The 18288-nt window shown below is 43.7% G+C and overlaps 1 protein-coding gene across 1 annotated transcript in view; it reads left to right on the forward strand.

Annotated features, from left to right (window-relative positions):
* LOC144819216 (uncharacterized) overlaps positions 1 to 17601 on the forward strand; it is a 66067-nt gene extending 48466 nt beyond the window's left edge. Inside the window, exons 3-4 of the mRNA XM_078677185.1 lie at positions 6351 to 6531; positions 17210 to 17601. Of these exons, the coding sequence (XP_078533311.1) occupies positions 6351 to 6531; positions 17210 to 17407 (379 nt within the window). The 3' untranslated portion in view covers positions 17408 to 17601. The remainder of the gene's footprint in view (positions 1 to 6350; positions 6532 to 17209) is intronic.
* The last annotated feature ends 687 nt before the right edge of the window (positions 17602 to 18288 follow it).

An 18288-nucleotide genomic window follows, 5' to 3' on the forward strand; every position in this document is an offset into this window, starting at 1 on the left:
TCTAGAAAAGACCTGTCAAAGATTAATTCTGTCCTTGTGCCTGCCTTGCTTAATGCAGACAATTACGTCTTGCTTTCTAATACATCTAAGGGATCCCCCCTCAGCCTGACACTGTTCAACATTTACATGGCCCCGCTCGCACACCTCGCCCGACAGCACGACCTCAACATAATCTCCTACACCAACGACACTCAACTGATCTTCTCCCTCACCAAGGACCCCATCACCGCCAAAGCCAAACTCAACGAAGGTTGGCTTTGGCTGTGGTGACTGGATGAAGATCAGCAGTCTGAAGCTGAACTCGGACAAGACGGAGGTCCTCCTCCTCGGCTCCAACCCTTCAGCCTGGGACAACTCCTGGTGGCCGACAGCACTGGGGGCAGCCCGACACCCACCAACCACGCACGCAACCTGGGAATCATCCTCGACTCAATGCTCTCAATGACCAAGCAAGTCAACCCCGTCTCCTCCTCCTGCTTCAACACCCTCCGCATGCTCCGCAAGATCTACAGTTGGATTCCGATAGATACAAAAAAGACAGTCACCCAGGCCCTCGTCAGCAGCAGACTCGACTACGGAAACGCCCTCTACGCGGGAGCCCCGACCAAGCCCATCAAACAACTACAACGCATCCAGAACGCCTCGGCATGACTGATCCTCGATGTACCACGACACGGCCACATCACCCCCACTTGAGAAACCTGCACTGGCTCCCTGTCAACAAGAGAATATCCTTCAATCTCCTCATCCACGCACACAAACCACTCCACAAGATCGGCCCAGCCTACCTCAACAGACGGCTCTCCTTCTACATCCCCAACCTCCAGCTACACTCTGCCGACCTCCCACTCGCCACCGTCCTGTGCATCCGAAGAACAACCACCGGCGGGAGATCCTTCTCCCACCTCGCCGCCAAGACATGGAACACCCTCCCACTGAGCCTACGACAGACCCTAGACCTGCTGACCTTCAGGAGGATACTCAATACCTGGCTGTTGGATCAGTAGCGCCCCCCCGCCCCCCTCCCTAGCGCCGTAAGACCCTCACAGGTATGTAGTGCCCTTTACAAATGATTGATTGATTGATTGATTGATTGAATACATCCAACGGACTGAGAGCTTTTGTTGAAAGTTTCATGTCACTGATGAAAATGTATATCTTGAGATTAACACTTTAAAACCCAAGTTCATGGTTTGTGGACCTAAAAACAGTAAAACAGGAATTATAAGAATCAAGGGGAAATGTATTGAGACGGTCAATCATTTCTCATAATTCCGAAATATTTTTGACTCACTTACCATCTGGTAGGCTTGCTCTGCAAATAGATTTAATTAAAGCTGCTCCTCTGTTGCTATGGGTTTTTGACTGGGCAAACAAATGTTCTTGCTTTAACGAGCCATTATCTGAGATTGTTTGGCCTAGGATAAGATCTATCTGAATCCTTCGTTCAAGCACATCCAAGCGTCCACCAAAGCCATCAGCAGCCATGACTTGTAAACCTTGCCTCACAGGCTAAGTTGGATATTGTTCAGGTAAAAAAGCTATTTCTGTCCTATTTTGAATCATCCCAGGTTCAGGAAGAGTTGGGGAACTATGTTACTGTTGAAACTTCATTAAGCCTGGAACTGTATTTGGCCTGGACTAAAAATCCCTGGGTAAGGCAGCTCTTGTTAAAATTTCAGCGGGGGGTCTATAAGAACTTAATCTTTGCTTGGGCAATATGATACTGCTTCCTTCTTAATTTGTCCCTGCGATGAGACTTCAGTGCAAATGCTAAAGCATTTTTGTATTTTTCTACTCTTTTTATAAACCTTTCACAAGGGCATTTTAAAACCAATTCTTAAACTCTATGGTTTAAAACTGTACGAACCGGCTCTGTAAATTAATTTTCTTGTTATAGTGTAGAAAGTTTTCTAAAAAAAAGCTGTGCAAAATCGAATAATTTTTTTTTAATATATACTGCCTTTTAATGTTTGTCAACTTTTACAATGTTCTTATCTGTTGTATCTGATGCTTTTATGATTGTATTTGATGCTTTTATGATTGTTTTTAAGAATTGAATAAGGCTATTTTGATGATCGTGCAAAGCAATATTTTTGTTTTGCACTGCAGAAGAAATCTCTTATGTGCTTTTGTCTTCGGTGGACTAGGAGAAGGGTCTCCGTTTAATCTAAAGATGTAAAAGGCAAGCCCTACTTTTTCCCCCTCAAGATTAGAGCTTTTCAGAGAAGACTACAATGGAGAAGGAAAGCTTTTGCACTATAATGCCTACAGAAGTCCTCCTAGAAAGCACGATGGCTTCATAGCCCTTCCTTGCTGTCAACTTACACTTTGGAAGCACAAGTTACGCAAAGGGCACCCAACAGTGGTATCTTGAGAAAATATGTCCAGAACAGCTTTACAAATAGGTTCAGGTTTTCCATTCAGGAGTGCAATAAACAAACATGTTAACTTCTGTAAGATCACTTTTCTGATTTCCCATGAACAGAATTCCACCATTAAACTTTTCCTTTCTTTTTAGGAATTGGGATGTGCACCACTATGGAAAATGGCAACTGCACAACTTTTCTGGGATGACTGTAACATCCTGGTGATGTGTCAATATTGCAACTTACAATAAATGCATTGAATGTTATGGCTTTAGTTGATGGCACCTAAGTATACATTGTGACTAGCAATTACTGAGAAATACAAATTGTCTAAAAGTATAGGTTGTGGGGCATTATTTGTCAGTCACAGAGCTGATGTGTGTGTCTTCAAACTAGAAATGTGCCAATCCACTCTTGCTACTTTAGTTATTTTCAAAATAAGGAAATATACCAAAATCGGTTGATTTGTGACGAGTCAACATTCCAACTGTTATTAAATGTAAATGTGTGTTATGAAAATCATTTATGAAATCCTACTATACTTAGGAATTAGCAGTCACTGAGGACAAAAGTGTCTCAAAGTTTTATTGTTGGCAAGTATTTTTAGGTGTATATATACCATACTGCCAACAGAAGTCTTCACGGAACAGCAGTGCAATGTAGATGGAAAACGTGTTGAACTCTACTACCCAGAGAGGTCCTCACAGAAGAGTACAGTAGAGATGGAGATGAAGATGGAAATGGAGATGGAAATGGAGACAAACAGAGACGGTGATCAAGAAGTGGAAGGAGAGAGAGATGGAGACAGATTAAGATGGAAAGCAGCAGTTTCTCTATACTACCAAGAGAGGTCCTCACAGAAGAGTACAATGAAGATGGAGAAGCAAAGCTGCATCAGCTGCATAGTACAAACAGAGGTCCTCACAGAAGAATGCAATGGAGAGGGAGATGTACATGGACATGAACATGGAAAGCTGCAGTTGTGCTATGCTACCAATAGAGGTCCCCACAAAAGATAACAATAAAGATTGAAAGCAGCAGTTGTGCTATGCTACATTGGTAGCATAGCACAACTGCAGCTTTCAATCTTTATTGTTCAGTTGAGTGTCGTTGGCGTAGGAGATTATGTTGAGGTTGTGCTGTCGGGTGACGTGTGCGAGCGGGGCCATGTAAATGTTGAACAGTGTCAGGCTGAGGGAGGATCCCTTAGATGTATTAGAAAGCAAGTCGTAATTGTCTGTATTAAGTAAGGCAGGCACAAAAGATAGCAATAAAGATTGAAAGCTGCAGTTGTGCTATACTACCAATGGAGGTCCTCAGAAAAGACTGCAATGAAAGCTTGTTGCACAATTCTGCCAGCAGAGATCCTCACTCAAGAGTACACAGTAAATAGAAACGTTGTTATACTCTGCTCCCAACAGAGGCCCTCACTGAAAAGTACAATGGAGATGGAAAGCTGTATTGGTTCTATTGTGCCAAAAAAGATTGTGACAGAAGAGTGCAATAGCGATGGAAAGCTGAAGGGGTATGGCTGCAACCGAGAAATTTGCATACAGAATCTTGCTACTCTAATGCCTTGTGCTTGCTTTTGAAAAGGATCAATATGTTATACAAAGCTGGTTGACACTGATGAGTCAACATTGCAGCTTACAATAAATGTGTTGAGTGCTATGGAAATAGTTGATGACACCGTCCTTCACAATAGGACTAGCAGTCACTGAGGTATACAGGTGTTTATAAAAGTTGAAATTGTGGTCAACCATTTGTCAATCAGAAAGTGAGGGGCATGGCTTCAAATCAGATAAGCATTCACTGGGGAGTGTGTGTCTAAAATGTTTTATTCATGGGACATGTGCAAGGGCACAATGCAGCCCCTCAAAGTGAGGATATTCAACGGCTAAAGTAAACTGGTCCATTTAACTTTAATTTTAGCCTCTGTTAGAAAGGAACTTTTTTGTGTAAGAATGAAAAGACCAATGGTGAAAACCTATTAACTGAGAGCCCCCTATATGTGTGTGTTTTTGTATGATATTTTTTGGGAACACATAGGATTGGCTAAATTTTTGGGGAAGACAGCTGTGTCTTTAGGCCGTACCTAAAAAGAGGCTTGTGCATAGAAAAGGGTGATGCCTTACCCAGTGACTTTTTGGAATCAGAAATTGAGGGCGTATCCGAACCAAAAAAAATAAAGCTGAAACTTTGTGGGGTGGCCTGCCGCTTTGAATTGACCTGAAACATCCAAAAGGAACAAAATTCCTTCAGGACCCACCAATTTGAAGTTCAAAATCAGCTAACAAAAAAGTGAGTTTTATAAGGTCTATTGTTCAAAAACAATCAAGGTTAATCATAGGTAAAGCAAGTGTGTCCTGAATATGCAAATACATAAGCCTACTGCATAGACGATCCACCAAACGCCCTGGGTAGTGAAAGTGACAGGTATCCTTTAAATCTTGAAGATTTCTCCTCACCGTCTTGCATTTGTGACTAGAAATTCTACAAGGTCTAGTTTGCCCAATTTCTTCTCTAGACCCAAGTGATAAGTAAATTACTTGACCAGTACTTATGTCCTTGTGAACTTTTGGAAACTCTGCAGGCCCGCAGATGTGAAGAGCAAGCGGCCAGTGACCTGTGCTAGCCTCTTCTGCTTGTAATGCCAATGCATTGAATCTGTCCATGAATAAAAAAATATATAGAAACTAAGGCTCAGATTCACTAAGGGCTCGCATAGCCCTTGCATCACGCAAGGTAATGCAAGCCCTTAAGTGAGATTAACTTTACCATGCAGAGTCGCCTGTCATGGCTCTGCGCGACATAGTAAATCTGGAGTAACCCACGGCAGAGCAAGTTGGTGCTTGGCATTACTCTGCATTGTGAAGGCATTCCAATTGTGGAGTGTGGATTTTCCCCCACATCCACCCATGGCTTTTGGTGCATATCCAGATTTACTATCAGTAGTAACCTTGGGAATTCTTCAAAATGCTACACTTTTCCATAGGAGCCATTACAAGGAGAAAAAAGCCTCAGAGGATACATTTTGTGCAGGAAGGTGTCCCTGCAACATGGTGCAAGGGTCCCTGCACCGGTGCTTGACAGACACTAGTGCACCAGTGCAGAGGGATGGTAGGAATATCTTATAGGGCAGGAATTCTTAGTAGAGATGCATAGGGCATATCTTAGTAGAACTATTTATGAGTCAATGTCTTGTGGAGACAAGAATCTCACATGTCAGGATCACTTCCGAAAGGCTCTTGTATATTTTGACCTCTGGTGTGTGGAAATTTGCTGCTTTTTCAAGCCCTTATTTTGCCCCCTGATGCCAGCACAAATGCAATCCTCAGTCAATCAGTAGCCCTATATTTCTGCTACTGAGTGGCTTGGGAATAGGAGTGGGAACTACAGGATTTTACCAAGGACTCCCAGAATTCAGTACTCTTTTATATCTAGATCAGTGTGAAAAGCCATGGTGATTGCATAGGCGCATGCTGCACCAGGCCCCTTGCCTGACCTTTCCTTACTTTGCTAGCCTAACCTTAATGAAGCTCTTTTGTAGATCAGTTATTCACATATTGTGTGATCTTTCCCAGAGTCTGAGACCACCTTGATAAACCAGCTTGTGTCAATTGCAGGACTCTGGTTATGAGGGTCAACTGGCTGCTGTTGTTGGCTGGTGGAAAGAATTCATGAGTAGAATTTAATTGCAAATTTATAGAGATGTCACTGAAGGATAATGTGATCCCTCATCAGGTTTGTCAGTCTCTATCCCAAAGTTTACAATAATGTGTGTAAGACTTTTATGAATGTTATTAGTTATCTACTTGTGTTTTTGTATTGTATATTTTCTAAAGTGCTCTACTACCCAATTGACATCAAATTAAATGTAAAATGTATATCTTGCCCTATGCCTTCCAATACGTACATCTGAAGTTCTGAATCGCCCTCCGTACATGAACTAAATGTCTATGCTTCCCTTTGACTTTTTAGGGTTAACAAGGTAGAATGTGTGGAGAGCTCATTTACCCATGAACATGGTTTTGACTTCAGTGTTGAAGCTGAAACAACTTTTGAATCTGGTCTCCCCATTGTGGGCAGAGGAAGCATCCGTATGGCTGCAACCGCCACCACAACTAATCGTTGGAGTTTTACTGGGGTTAATAAAACTGAGGTAAGATTTGTCTCTTTGTGTATTGCTGTTTTGTTGCATACCGATATACTTTTTGTTTCAGTCAACTCATGCCGTTATCTATTTGTTTCTCCATTCTGCCTCCTACTAAGTACTTGCATTGCAATGTGTGAGTGACTATTTCACTTCTCAAAATTACACTGAATCAATACACATTGTTATGTTAGGTCGATTTGTATGGCATGACTGATCACCTGTGGGGATATCCAGGTGCTGGAACGTAGGCAAGGCGAGGAGAACATGGCGGCCGTGAGCTAAAGCGGTCGCGGGTTGTGCTGGTAGCTCCCCTGTCGATGCTCCATGTCATGTCTGCCTTGGAGGCTGTGGCAATGCCTGTATGAAAGAAAGCATGATTTCAAATTCAAATGAATTTCTTACCTGATGGTGGCGCGGGCGATGTGCATTGGTGGCTCTGTGGATCTGCCGCGCAGTTGCCTCGAAGCTGAGGAGGGGCTAAAGATTGGCGGCACGTCGGCTGCTGCACATGGGAACCTCCCGGGGTGCTTCCAGGAACACGAGCAGCAGTGTCAGCACCTGCAGGGCGGCGAGAGCTGCTGTCTTCATGCTGGACGAGGAGGCAGTGGAGCAACACGCTGCTGAGAAAGGTTTGGCCACAGAGATTAGAGGAGGGGAAGTATTGTTTGTTCCGGAGGCACAGGAGCGTTTAACACAAGGTAACATTGTGGGTCTTTTTCCGGGAGAGCCCCCAGGACGTCATATTGCACCATACTGCCTTAGAAGGCTAGGCACCTCCACTACCACCACTGTCTCTGACCCCCAGATAGGTGGTTACACGGGCAAGGAGGCAGGGCAGTTAGAGGCAGAGGGCACTTTTGAAGTAAATAATTTTGATAAACCGGGTAAAATAGGTAGAACAAAAAAACCAGCCAAAACTAAATCAAAAGCTAACCCTGAAAAACAAGCAAACAAGGAGGGTAGCGCCTCAAAAAATACCACAAAAGGTTTTACTGGAAATAAACAGCTACTCGAGGGGCAGCCACCAGAGAGAACTGACAAGAATACTGACGAAAGTTCCTCCCCCTATCGAATACATAAGGGAAAAGGTCCAAAAAATATTCGAAGGAAAGGGCCCCCTTCTGAGACTAAAGTTAAAGTGACTCCCTCGCTGAGGTCATATTTTAAGGTTTTGCCTCAAGTTTTGAACGTTGTAGAGAAGGGGGACGCTCGTAGGACAAAGAGGGGGCAGTCTCATTCCTCTTCTAATATGGCAACAGAGAGTCCTCAGTTTGAGCTGGAGTCTTGTCCCCAATTAAAAGCCGACTCAGATACCCCACAAAATCCTGGACCACCTTCGAGCTCCTCTATTCTCTCAGAGACACAGCCACAGTCGCAGCTGAAACCACAGCCACAGAGTAAATTGCAGGACGACCAACTCCCTCAGCCGAAGGAGTCAGAGGTTCTAGGAGCCTCTGGAATCAATGAGATTACAACCTTGGAAAATCCCTCCACAGGTGGAAGTGACAAAGCTGTTACTGTTTGCAGAGGAGTAGATGTAAATACGGCAGCAGGGGCGGATGGGAGTGATGTTTTTCCCCCAGGAATTGTGCTAGAATCTTTATTCCTCACTATGGCATCTAACATCAAAAAGGGGTTTGCAACTTCAGAGGCAAATCAGGGGAACATCAGACTTTTTTGTGAAACCCTAGAGTAAAAGCTGGATATTCTGAATTCCAGGTCGGGGGTTCTAGAAAACTCGGCGGAAGAACTCAAGACAGACCTGGGAGCAGCTAAAGATGATATCATCTCACTTAGAAACGAGGAAGCTGCACTCAGAGACCGAGTGGAGTCACTGGAAAATGATTCCAGGCGCAATAATTTGCGCCTCTTGAAGGTGCCAAAGGGTAAAGAAGGGGAGGACCTAAAATCCTTCATTATAACTCTTATCAAGGAGGTAGTCCAGATTGACATATCGGAAGAGGAATTGAGGCAAGATATCCAGAGGATACACAGAGACCCTTATACGAAAAATCCTAATCGTACAAAGCCGAGGAAGATCTTTTTTTTTTTTTTTTTTTTTTTGGTTAAAAACTTTTATTGAGCAACAAAATCATGTTTACAGAAATGGGCCTACAACCGCACGAGCTGGCCGCTAAGATCGACGTACAATGTGATAAAAAAACAATGGTCGCCACTCCGGCGGTCAGGCACAAACCGGATACAAGATGTCGCCCACAATATAAACAAAATAAGGCAATTTTCTTTTTTCAACACACCAAAAGCAACAAACATCAAAAAAGGCGAATGCGTAATAATCAGAGTCAGCCCTGAAGGGGGGGGGGAACCCACTAATCAGGAATACGAAATCACAATCAGTAGGATAAGGCAAGGGGGGGACAGCGGGGAAGTCAATCAAACCAAAGGACAGTATACGAAATTTCAGGAACGCCAGCCTAGGAAGATAAGGTAACATCAGGGGCTTCCACCAGTGGAGGAGCACAAATATCTCCGCGATAGGCGTTCCACTGACACCAGATCTTCGTCCATGCCCTAGGTCTGCCCCTGGCTGTGTAAACAGTCTTTTCGCGGAACATAGACCAGTCCATGTTTTCTTCCCACACAGAGACAGTGGGGGGCCTGTGTGAGCCCCAAAGTTGCGCTATGTCCCGCTTCGCAACCATATACCCCAGGGTCGCCCATCTGGTCTGGGCCACTGAATAGTCGGTAGGTTCCCACACGTTCAACAAGCATCTCCGGGCCTCCGGCACCAGGGCAATTCCAGTCACATCAGCCATCACCGCAAGCACCTCAGTCCAATAGGCAGCCACCCTCGGACACTCCCAAATAATGTGAAGAAACGTAGCACTCATCCCACACCCACGCTTGCATAGGCCATCCGGGGAAAAACCCATCGCAACCAAACGAGGACCAGTAACATACACCCGGTGGAGGATCTTGAGCTGAACCAGACGGAGACGGGCAGGAATGGCGACCTCTTTCGGAGAAGATAGTGCCGATTGCCAATCCTCATCATCCAATTCCAGCCCGTTGCCGACCCATGCCTCTCTAAGTCGAACAAGCAAGTCAGCGCGAGCCGAGGAAGATCTTGATAAATTTTTTCACTTTTGAAATAAAAGAGAAAATTTGAACGGCGGCTCTTAAATTGAAGTCTCTGAAATCAAGACTCTGGATCACCAGTGGGAGCTGGGGAGGAAAATGGAAGACTTTAAGAAATTGGGGGCTGTGGTTCAACTCAGATTCCCGGGTCAACTGAGGACTATGTTAAATAATAAGATGCACAATTTGCGAACAGTGCAGGAGGCAGATGACCTGCTAGAAAATCTTAAATAATCCTCTTTATTATTATGGCAAAATCATGCATAGTAGGTAGCTACCTGCTAAATTTAGGTGAAGTTTATGAAGGAGACGGTTAGGTACCATTGCACCACACTAAATGTAGATATATTCGGTATACATCAGGTACATATATGAATTAAATTTTATATTTTGATAAATACACATACACAAGCACTGTCACAATTAAAAAAATTTAAATATAAAAATGCAGAGAAGGAGCTACCGGCCGGCAGAACCTGGTATCTCCAGGTAAATAGGGGTCAGGTTCTCCAAGGGGGGTGTGGTAGGCTTAAGGGGGGAGGTGGAGGGAGCACTGGGGAGGGAGCAGAGGGGTAAAATAGAAAAAAAAAGTAATCCTCATTGGTCTTTTAGTCCTATTAGGCCAGGTTTTATTTTGTTACTGCTGCTGGTCAGGATCACATTCTGTACAGGATGGGGTAGGGTCAAACTGTGGTTCTCCTAGTTTTCCATGAAAACGCTCCAATGTCTATCATGGAATGTAAATGGCCTCAAAGTCAAAAATAGGAGAGAAAGAATTCTGCAATATTTGAGGGATTCACCCGCACAAATAATTATCCTGCAGGAATCCCACCTTATTAAAAAGGAAGGTATTGAAATATGTTGTAAGCTCAGGTGGGTGGAACATTGTCACTGTTCTGGTCAGTCATCTAACGTCGGGGGTTGCTATAATAATTAAAAGGCAAGCTAATGTTATTGTTCAAGATGTGAATACGGACTCAAGTGGCAGATGGGTTATAGCGATGATTTTAGTAGGAAATACACCTATCATGGTAGTCGGCTATAATGGTCCTAATCAGAATGACCCTTCAACTTTAAAAACTAGCTTTCTACATTTATTGGGGCTTCCTGATAAGACAATTCTTGCTGAGGTGTTTTAAATTCTCAGTGGGTTAAATCACCAAATAGTAGAGCTAATATCCAGTCTAAATCTAGAACTTTTTTTAAATTTATGATGAGGCCAAATGCGTTAGTTGATATCTGGAGAGAGAGGTCTGGTACCCAATTGGGAGTGTCTTTTTATAACAAAAAATATAGACACAAGTATAGGATAGACTATATTTTAATTAGTAACGATTTAAGAAGCAGTATTAAAGATATAGGCTATATGACCCCCCACCTTTCAGATCATGCAGCTGTCTGGATGGAATGGGATCTTGGAGCAAAACTCCAACAAAGATTCTGGTCATTTGATCGAACTATTCTTCTGGATAAAGAGGGTATTACTCTCTTGTCCCAGGAAATTAAATCCTTCTTAGATATCAATATTGGTTCCGCCGATATCACTGTGGTCTGGGACACTCTAAAAGCCTTCCTGAGGGGATTGGCTACGGATAGAACCTCATATAAAATAGGAAGTATAGAGAGGAAATTTCACAAATAGTGGGTCAAATGAAAGAGGTTGAGAAAAACATAATTGAAGAGGCAGATAAGGAGCAAACTCAAAAATCAATTGATAAATTGGAATCTCTAAAAGTGCTACTTGAAAGCACAGTTCAGGCTAGAATCTCCAGCATGTGGGCAGTTAGTAAGCTAGCTCATTTTAAAAATGGTGAGGGGGCTGGTAGATTATTAGTCTGGAAGGCCAAATCTGATAGGGTACACAATTTGATTAAGGAGATAGAAGATTCAGACTCCAATATAATAACAACTAATGAGGATAAAATAGGAGATGCTTTCTACACTTATTTTAAGGACTTATATGATGAAGACAACTGCATAGATAAATCTGCTGCTAGAGACTGGTTAAACTTAATCCATCTTCCAGCTCTGTAATCTACTGAGAGGCAAAATTTGGAGGTAGAAATTACGCAGCAGAAGGTTAGGAAGGCACTCGCAACTTGTAAAACTGGGAAAGCAGCAGGGCCGGATGGCCGTCCAGTGGGAGTCCATACATCTATGGGTAAAGTCATAATTTCATATATGCCTACACTCTTTAAGAAAGTCCAAGTAGAGGGGGTTAAACCTCCTTCTTCGTGGGGAGAAGCAAATATCACTTTTATTTTGAAACCGGGTACATCCTCCACAAATTGCGGGTCATATAGACCCATCTTGCTCCTTAATTCCGATTATAAGGTCTTTGCGAGAATTCTGGCTGACAGATTAGGAGCAGTGGCAGGAGATCTGTTATATATAGATCAGAAGAGGTTTTTAAAAAGGTATAAACCTTTTTGATCTCACGCACGATTTGATAGGTGCAATAGACTTCTCTTCCAGTTTTGCCCTATCGTTGGCAGCCATGACGCTCGATGCAACAAGAGCATTCGACAGAGTGAACTGGAATTATCTAGCTGCAGTTTTGGAGAAACTGAATTTTGGCCCAAAGTTTTGTCAAACCATTAAACTCCTATACAGTGACCCGTAAGCAAGGTTAATAGTAAACGGCAATCTGACAAAGCCTTTTAGCATTAAGAGAGGAACGAGACACGTCTGCCCCCTCTCTCCCCTCCTCTTCGAACTGTACATAGAGCCATTTGCTCAGAGTATTAGGGAGGAGCGAGCCAAAATCACATTCAAGAGCGGGACATGAGAGAGAAAGGTAGCCCTGTACGCGGACGATATTTTAATCTTATCGTCAGATTTAGATACATCTTTTCCCCAAGTCATCAGGTTAGCAGAAGACTTTGGCAGAGTGTCCGTCTATGAAGTTAATGCAGGAAAAGCTGAAATTATGACTTAGAACCTGCCAAGGGGTCCCTATAAAACTAAAGATGACATGAGGTACTTGGGGGTCAAAATTGTTTCTAGTATTGAGGAAATAGCTAAGGTGAATCTCTCAAATATTCTTAAAGAGAGCCTAAATCAAATAAAATCTTGGGTTCATCTCCCCTTAACCATCCTGGGTAGAGTAAACTTGATAAAAATGGTTATTTTACCAAAAGTAACTTTTCTCTTTAATACCATCCCATTACATTTGGACAAACAATTGATTGACAGATTCCAGCAGGCTATTAATTCATTCGTATGGGCCTACAAGGCAACCAGGATCTCCTGGAAAAAACTGAGGCGGAGAAGGGAAAAGGGTGGTCTTGCACTCTCGGATGTTCAGTATTATGCGTGGGCATTCCAGTTAACCTACTCAAGCATGCTGTTAAAACATCCAGATGATTCGGATAGGGGGAACATGTTTAAAGCATTGCTCGACCAGTCGGAAGGTTTTCTCTTTAAATATGGAGACAAAAAATGCTTCAAAAGGTTAGGCTGAAAGTTTTATTTGGAGCAGCCCATTATGGGCCAGAATTAAAATACTAATGGGCCTGGAGTATTATTCAAGATTAGCCCCATGGTGGGACAGCCCAGGGTCGCCTAGTTGCCTTAAAGATGTGCTTGCTATACCATTAAAAACAGCAGGTTTAACAACATAGGGAGACTTAATTGAAGATGGTTCTCTACTTCCCTGGGCAACGTTAGATGAGAAAATGGAAGGGGGCATGTCAAGATTTAAAAACATACAGTTAAAAAGTTGGTCCCAAAATCACAAAAAGCCGATAGGATTGGGTAACGATCTTGAAGAGCTCCTGGTTAAAAAGCCAGCAGGCAAGAAAGAGATAGCTGCTTTCTATTGGGCAATTGAGGGTGCAATAGACAGAGACTTCAGATTAGCCGGTGAATTATGGGAAGAGTTGATTGCGGAGGGGGATTGTATTGAGTTATGGCAGGTCTCATATAACACTTTGTTTTCAGTTGTGAAGCCAGCTTGGCTGAGAAGAAATCATTATTTCATAACGCACCGGGCTTTCCTGTCCCCTGCTAGACTTTCGAAGATGTCTAACGATCCACCGGCAAGATGTAAAAAATTTAATATGGAAAGGGCCCCAGACATACACATGTTTTGGACCTTTCCGGCCATCTCGGACTTCTGGCAAAAGTTGTCCTCCACCCTCACGTCTATCTTAGGACAGCCAGTGCATATCACACTAAGCCTAATAATCTTTGGTATTCAAACGGAAATCACAGGACATATTAGGAGTTTTCTCTTCTTTGCTATTCTGAAGGCCAGGCGAGAAATATGCAAGAAATGGGCAGAGGTTTCCCTCCTACACATTCTGAATGGCTCTCATCAGTCTATAAAACATCTATAATGGATTTGGCCAGACTGAAAAATAGCAGGAAAAGAGCAATTTGGGTCTGTCTGTTAAAATGGTTTCCAGCTCAGACAGTATAATAATCAAACCGGTCCATGTAACTTGAAAAGATCATCTTTTTTTGTCCTATGATTAGGCCTCGTGGAAAGCTCTCAGAACGAGATGGATGGATCCCCTTGGTATCACTGGGTCATCAGGTAATAGTGATCTAAGGAGGGTTCTATTGACAACTCTGGTCGCTGGTTGGCCGAAATTGATAGAGAGCATGACCACCCTCTCAAGCAATGAGAGTTCAGCAACAGGTAAGACGCAGGTGTACCACTGGTAGGCTGGCGATATGGCAGTCCCCCAAAATGTAAAACCTACCTCTCCAATGCAAGTAACAGTGGAGACCGGCAGCCTACTAGTTTGCGGGGGTCAGAGGCGAATGAGGATACAAGGCGGAACTCCTTGTTGAACAGCCAGATCTTCAATTTCTTGCAAAAGTTTAGTAGCGAAGGAGTTGTCTTGATGTGCTGAGGAAGTTCCTTCAAGGTCTTGGTGGCGATGAAGGAGAAGGAGCCACTCCTGACTTGCTTCTGCAGATGCGGGGGACCCTTAGAAAGGTGATAGAGGTTTAGCGTAGCTTTCTAGAAACATGACACATTTGAAGTTGGCTTCTGAGGTATCGTGGTTCTGCAATGTGGAGGGCTTTGTAGGTGTGGGCAATCAGTTTGAATTGGCAACGTTTCTGGATGGGTGGACAGTGATGCTCAGTGAGGTAGGGAGGTGAATGCTCCTAGGCACATCTAAGAAGAGTCTAGCAGCTGTGTTTTGGATAGTCTGGAGTCTTTGCGTGAGCTGGTTGGAGATGCTAACATAGAGTGTGTTGCTGTAGTCAAGTCTGCTGGTTATAAGGGCCTGGGTGAATGTGTGTCTCATGTGCATGGCGAGCCAGTTGAAAGTCTGGCAAAGCATTCTAAGAATGAGGCAGAAGGATGTGGTCACAGCATTAATCGGTTTATTTATTGTGAGTTTGTCGTTGAGGATGATGCTGAAGTTTCTGGTGTGGTCTCTGGGGTGGATGTGGGTCCTAGTTTGGATGGCTACCTGGAGAAGTCCCATGAGCACCTAGTCCTATCTGACATTCTCTGCCCCTACTAGCTCTGCCACCTTCAGTTTAGCCTCAATGCCGGGACACCCCAGCAGGGGGTAGCTGTGCGCTCTTCAAATCCCACAAATAAAAATAATAAATGGAGAGCCTTCGTTTCCGAAGATCAGGAACTCCATTTTGTCCTTTTTGAGAATCAGGCAGTTTTTCCTCATCAATTTGGCCATGTTGGTCATGCAGGAGGGGAAGTTAGTTCTGGTGGTGTTCTCATCATTGGGGAAGATGATGGGCAGAGTGTCATTAGTGTCCAAATACCTTGGCCAGTGTACCGAGGCCTATTCTTTCCCACCCTGAGAAGCCCTGAAGGCTAGTCATCCATCTCAGTCTAATTCCCTCCCAGTGGGACATATCTGGCGTGAGTCTCTTATACCATTTCATCTCTCTACAGAGGCTGCTCCATGTGTCCAGCACTGTAATTGTAGCCGGACATGCTCGCTCATGTAGACGGCCGCCATACAACACATGCATATGGCTATGATCTCCCATTCTCCACCTGTCCACCTGCACTGCTGGATCTTCTCTATACAAATACATTCACTCAATTATTACTGCAACCTGCGCTGCCTCATATTATTTCTGCAGGTTTGGTAATGCAATACCTTTGTCATATTTTGCTCGCTGCAGGGTCTGTAGTGCAATACAGGGTTGTCCCCCACCCAGAGCTGCATCCTCAGTAAGTTTATCTATGTGCAGCACAAGTGTCTTCAGTAATTTATAAGTGCAGGTCTGCAGAACGTACTGCAACAGCACTGCCCATCAGCAACAGGGCAGAGTGCCCCAGTGTCTGACGTCCCTTTGTAGACTTTGAAGCAGCAATTTAAGATTAGCCCGAATAAGAGAGTCTGCGATTTTAGTTATCCATATTCCCAGGAACTTACAACTATGGCGTTCCACCCATACTGGTAGAGACATCGGGCCCATTCGTCTACATCCCCCCATGGAACAGAGGAGTGACTTTTCCCAATTAATGGCAAAGTCCGAGATCTCTCCAAATACTTGGAATATTTCACTAACTCAGGCGAGCTATTGATCCGTGCAGGTCAGGTAAAGTAGGATGTCATCTGCATATAGGGATATACGTTCTTCCAATCCCGAGGTTCACGTCCAGTCCCATATTCGGGCATCTATCCTCATGAGGTGCACCAATAGCTCTATTGCAAGGGCGAAGAGCATCGAGAAGAGACTGCATGCCTGTCTTGTTCTCCTCCCAATAGGGAAACTCCCAGACATGCTGACATTAATCTTTATTCTGGCACAAGGGTTCCGGCACAGTAGTCTAATCCAATTAATGCAACAGGGGCTAAATCCCATTCTTGGAAGAAGCGGAAACAGATAAGGCCATTTAACCAAATCAAATGCCTTATTGACTTCCAAAGATAACACTTCCCATGGTTCACCCCCCCCCCCCCCCAGTATCTGCTTGCACTATAACATTATGAAGGCCCCCAAGTTAAGGCTCATCTGAATTTTGGTCAAGTGACTTATGTGCAAGAGAATGAGACCCTGTGGGTTCCTTGCTGGACTCATCCAGAAGGGTAGGTTGGATAGCTCTCTGATAGACAGAATGACAACTATCTAAACTAAAGCACAGTCTCCATGATAAAGCAAGATGACTAATGTCTACCTCCCCGAGTCTGGAAAAAAAAGAATTAAAGAAAGAATAATTGAAAGAAAATAAGTCCAAGGAAGTAAATAAGGAAGGCAGCAAGTAAGAAAGAACTAGAAAGGCAAGGAAGGATAATTAAATTTTTAATTTACCATCGTATGATTTGTAAAATGCAATAGATGTTTTTACAATAAGTTATGTATAGAACGATAAAATGCTGTTTAGGTACAAGTGCAAAAACAATATTTTGTTCTAACAATAATAATAGACAATATATATTGAACAATAGCCTTGTAAAATGATCGAAATACTCGATTTCACTTAGCTCAGACCAACATATCGACTGTGTAGCAATTTTCTTCGGGTGCCTAGGAAAGGGGATCAAGGAGTAGTTTCTACCTGCACTGCAGAGGCCATGATGTGAAATGTGCTGTGTTTAGGTCTTTCCACTGAAGGTCACTTTTGCTCCATCACTTTGTTTTGCAGACACATTTCGTTCTCACGTCAGAGTTTGAAGTAGAGCCGGGAAAGGCTGTCCGTCAAATCGCCAAGGCCACCAAAGCCACGGTTGATGTTCCATACAGAGCCCACATCATCACCATCTTCGGTTATCAGGCCGCTATATCGGGCACTTGGAAGGGGGCCTCTTTGTTTGACATCCAAATTAAGCAAGAAGATGCCTAGATGCACCTACAACATCCATGTGTATGCAGCATGCCATGCAACCATGGATACAGGTGGCCACACGCCACCCTGAATTGAAGCACCTCCAATGGAAACCAGATTGTCCAAAGGAGATGGTTGGAAGTGAAATTAACTGCTTACAACACATGTGTACCCAGAGTAACTGATGCAAAATAAAAATGATCTTAAATGCTCACAGGTATTCTTTTATTTACTGTTGTTTTAACATTTATTTGAGATAAGCATCTATGTAAGATAAGGCCAGTTTTATGATTTCATTGTTTTAATGCATTAACTTTCAGAAGGTTAAACCTTCAAGAGCTTGTGAATAATACGTAAGAAATGCAGCCTTTTGGGGAGGCATTAACAGTTGTTAAAGGTCCAGAGCCGGAGTTAAAGACCTGAGCCACAGGCAAGGACGAATAAGGTGGGTGATGGCCTTTAACAACAGGTGTACCAGGAGGCAGAAGGGCTATAAGGCAATGAGATCACACCCACTGGGACAACCACTGCAATGTGGAGCAGGAGGTCTGCTCCAGCCATTACTAGCCCTGAGCCACTTCATTGCCTTCAATCACGCTCTCAACATGTTCTAATTATGGTTATTCCCCAAACTCAAAGGTGCTCAGTTTATCAATGTGGGAAAGATTATCTACTAATCGGCAAATAGGCTGCTCTTGTTACTACATGAGGAGTGACTTAGCGCTTCAAGTAGAACATGTTTGGGAGGAGGTTGGGTAGGGGGAAGTTCTGCAGACAGAGGTACAGGCTGGGAGAAGTGTGGGCACATAGTAGTGTGGGCAGGCTGAGGTGTATCCAGAGAGAAATACAGAGAAGGTGATGGCATGGAGAGGTGCAGTTGTGGAGAACTGAGGGAGGGC

The sequence above is a fragment of the Lissotriton helveticus genome, chromosome 2_1 (assembly GCF_964261635.1).
Source record: "Lissotriton helveticus chromosome 2_1, aLisHel1.1, whole genome shotgun sequence".
Taxonomy (NCBI): Eukaryota; Metazoa; Chordata; class Amphibia; order Caudata; family Salamandridae; genus Lissotriton; species Lissotriton helveticus.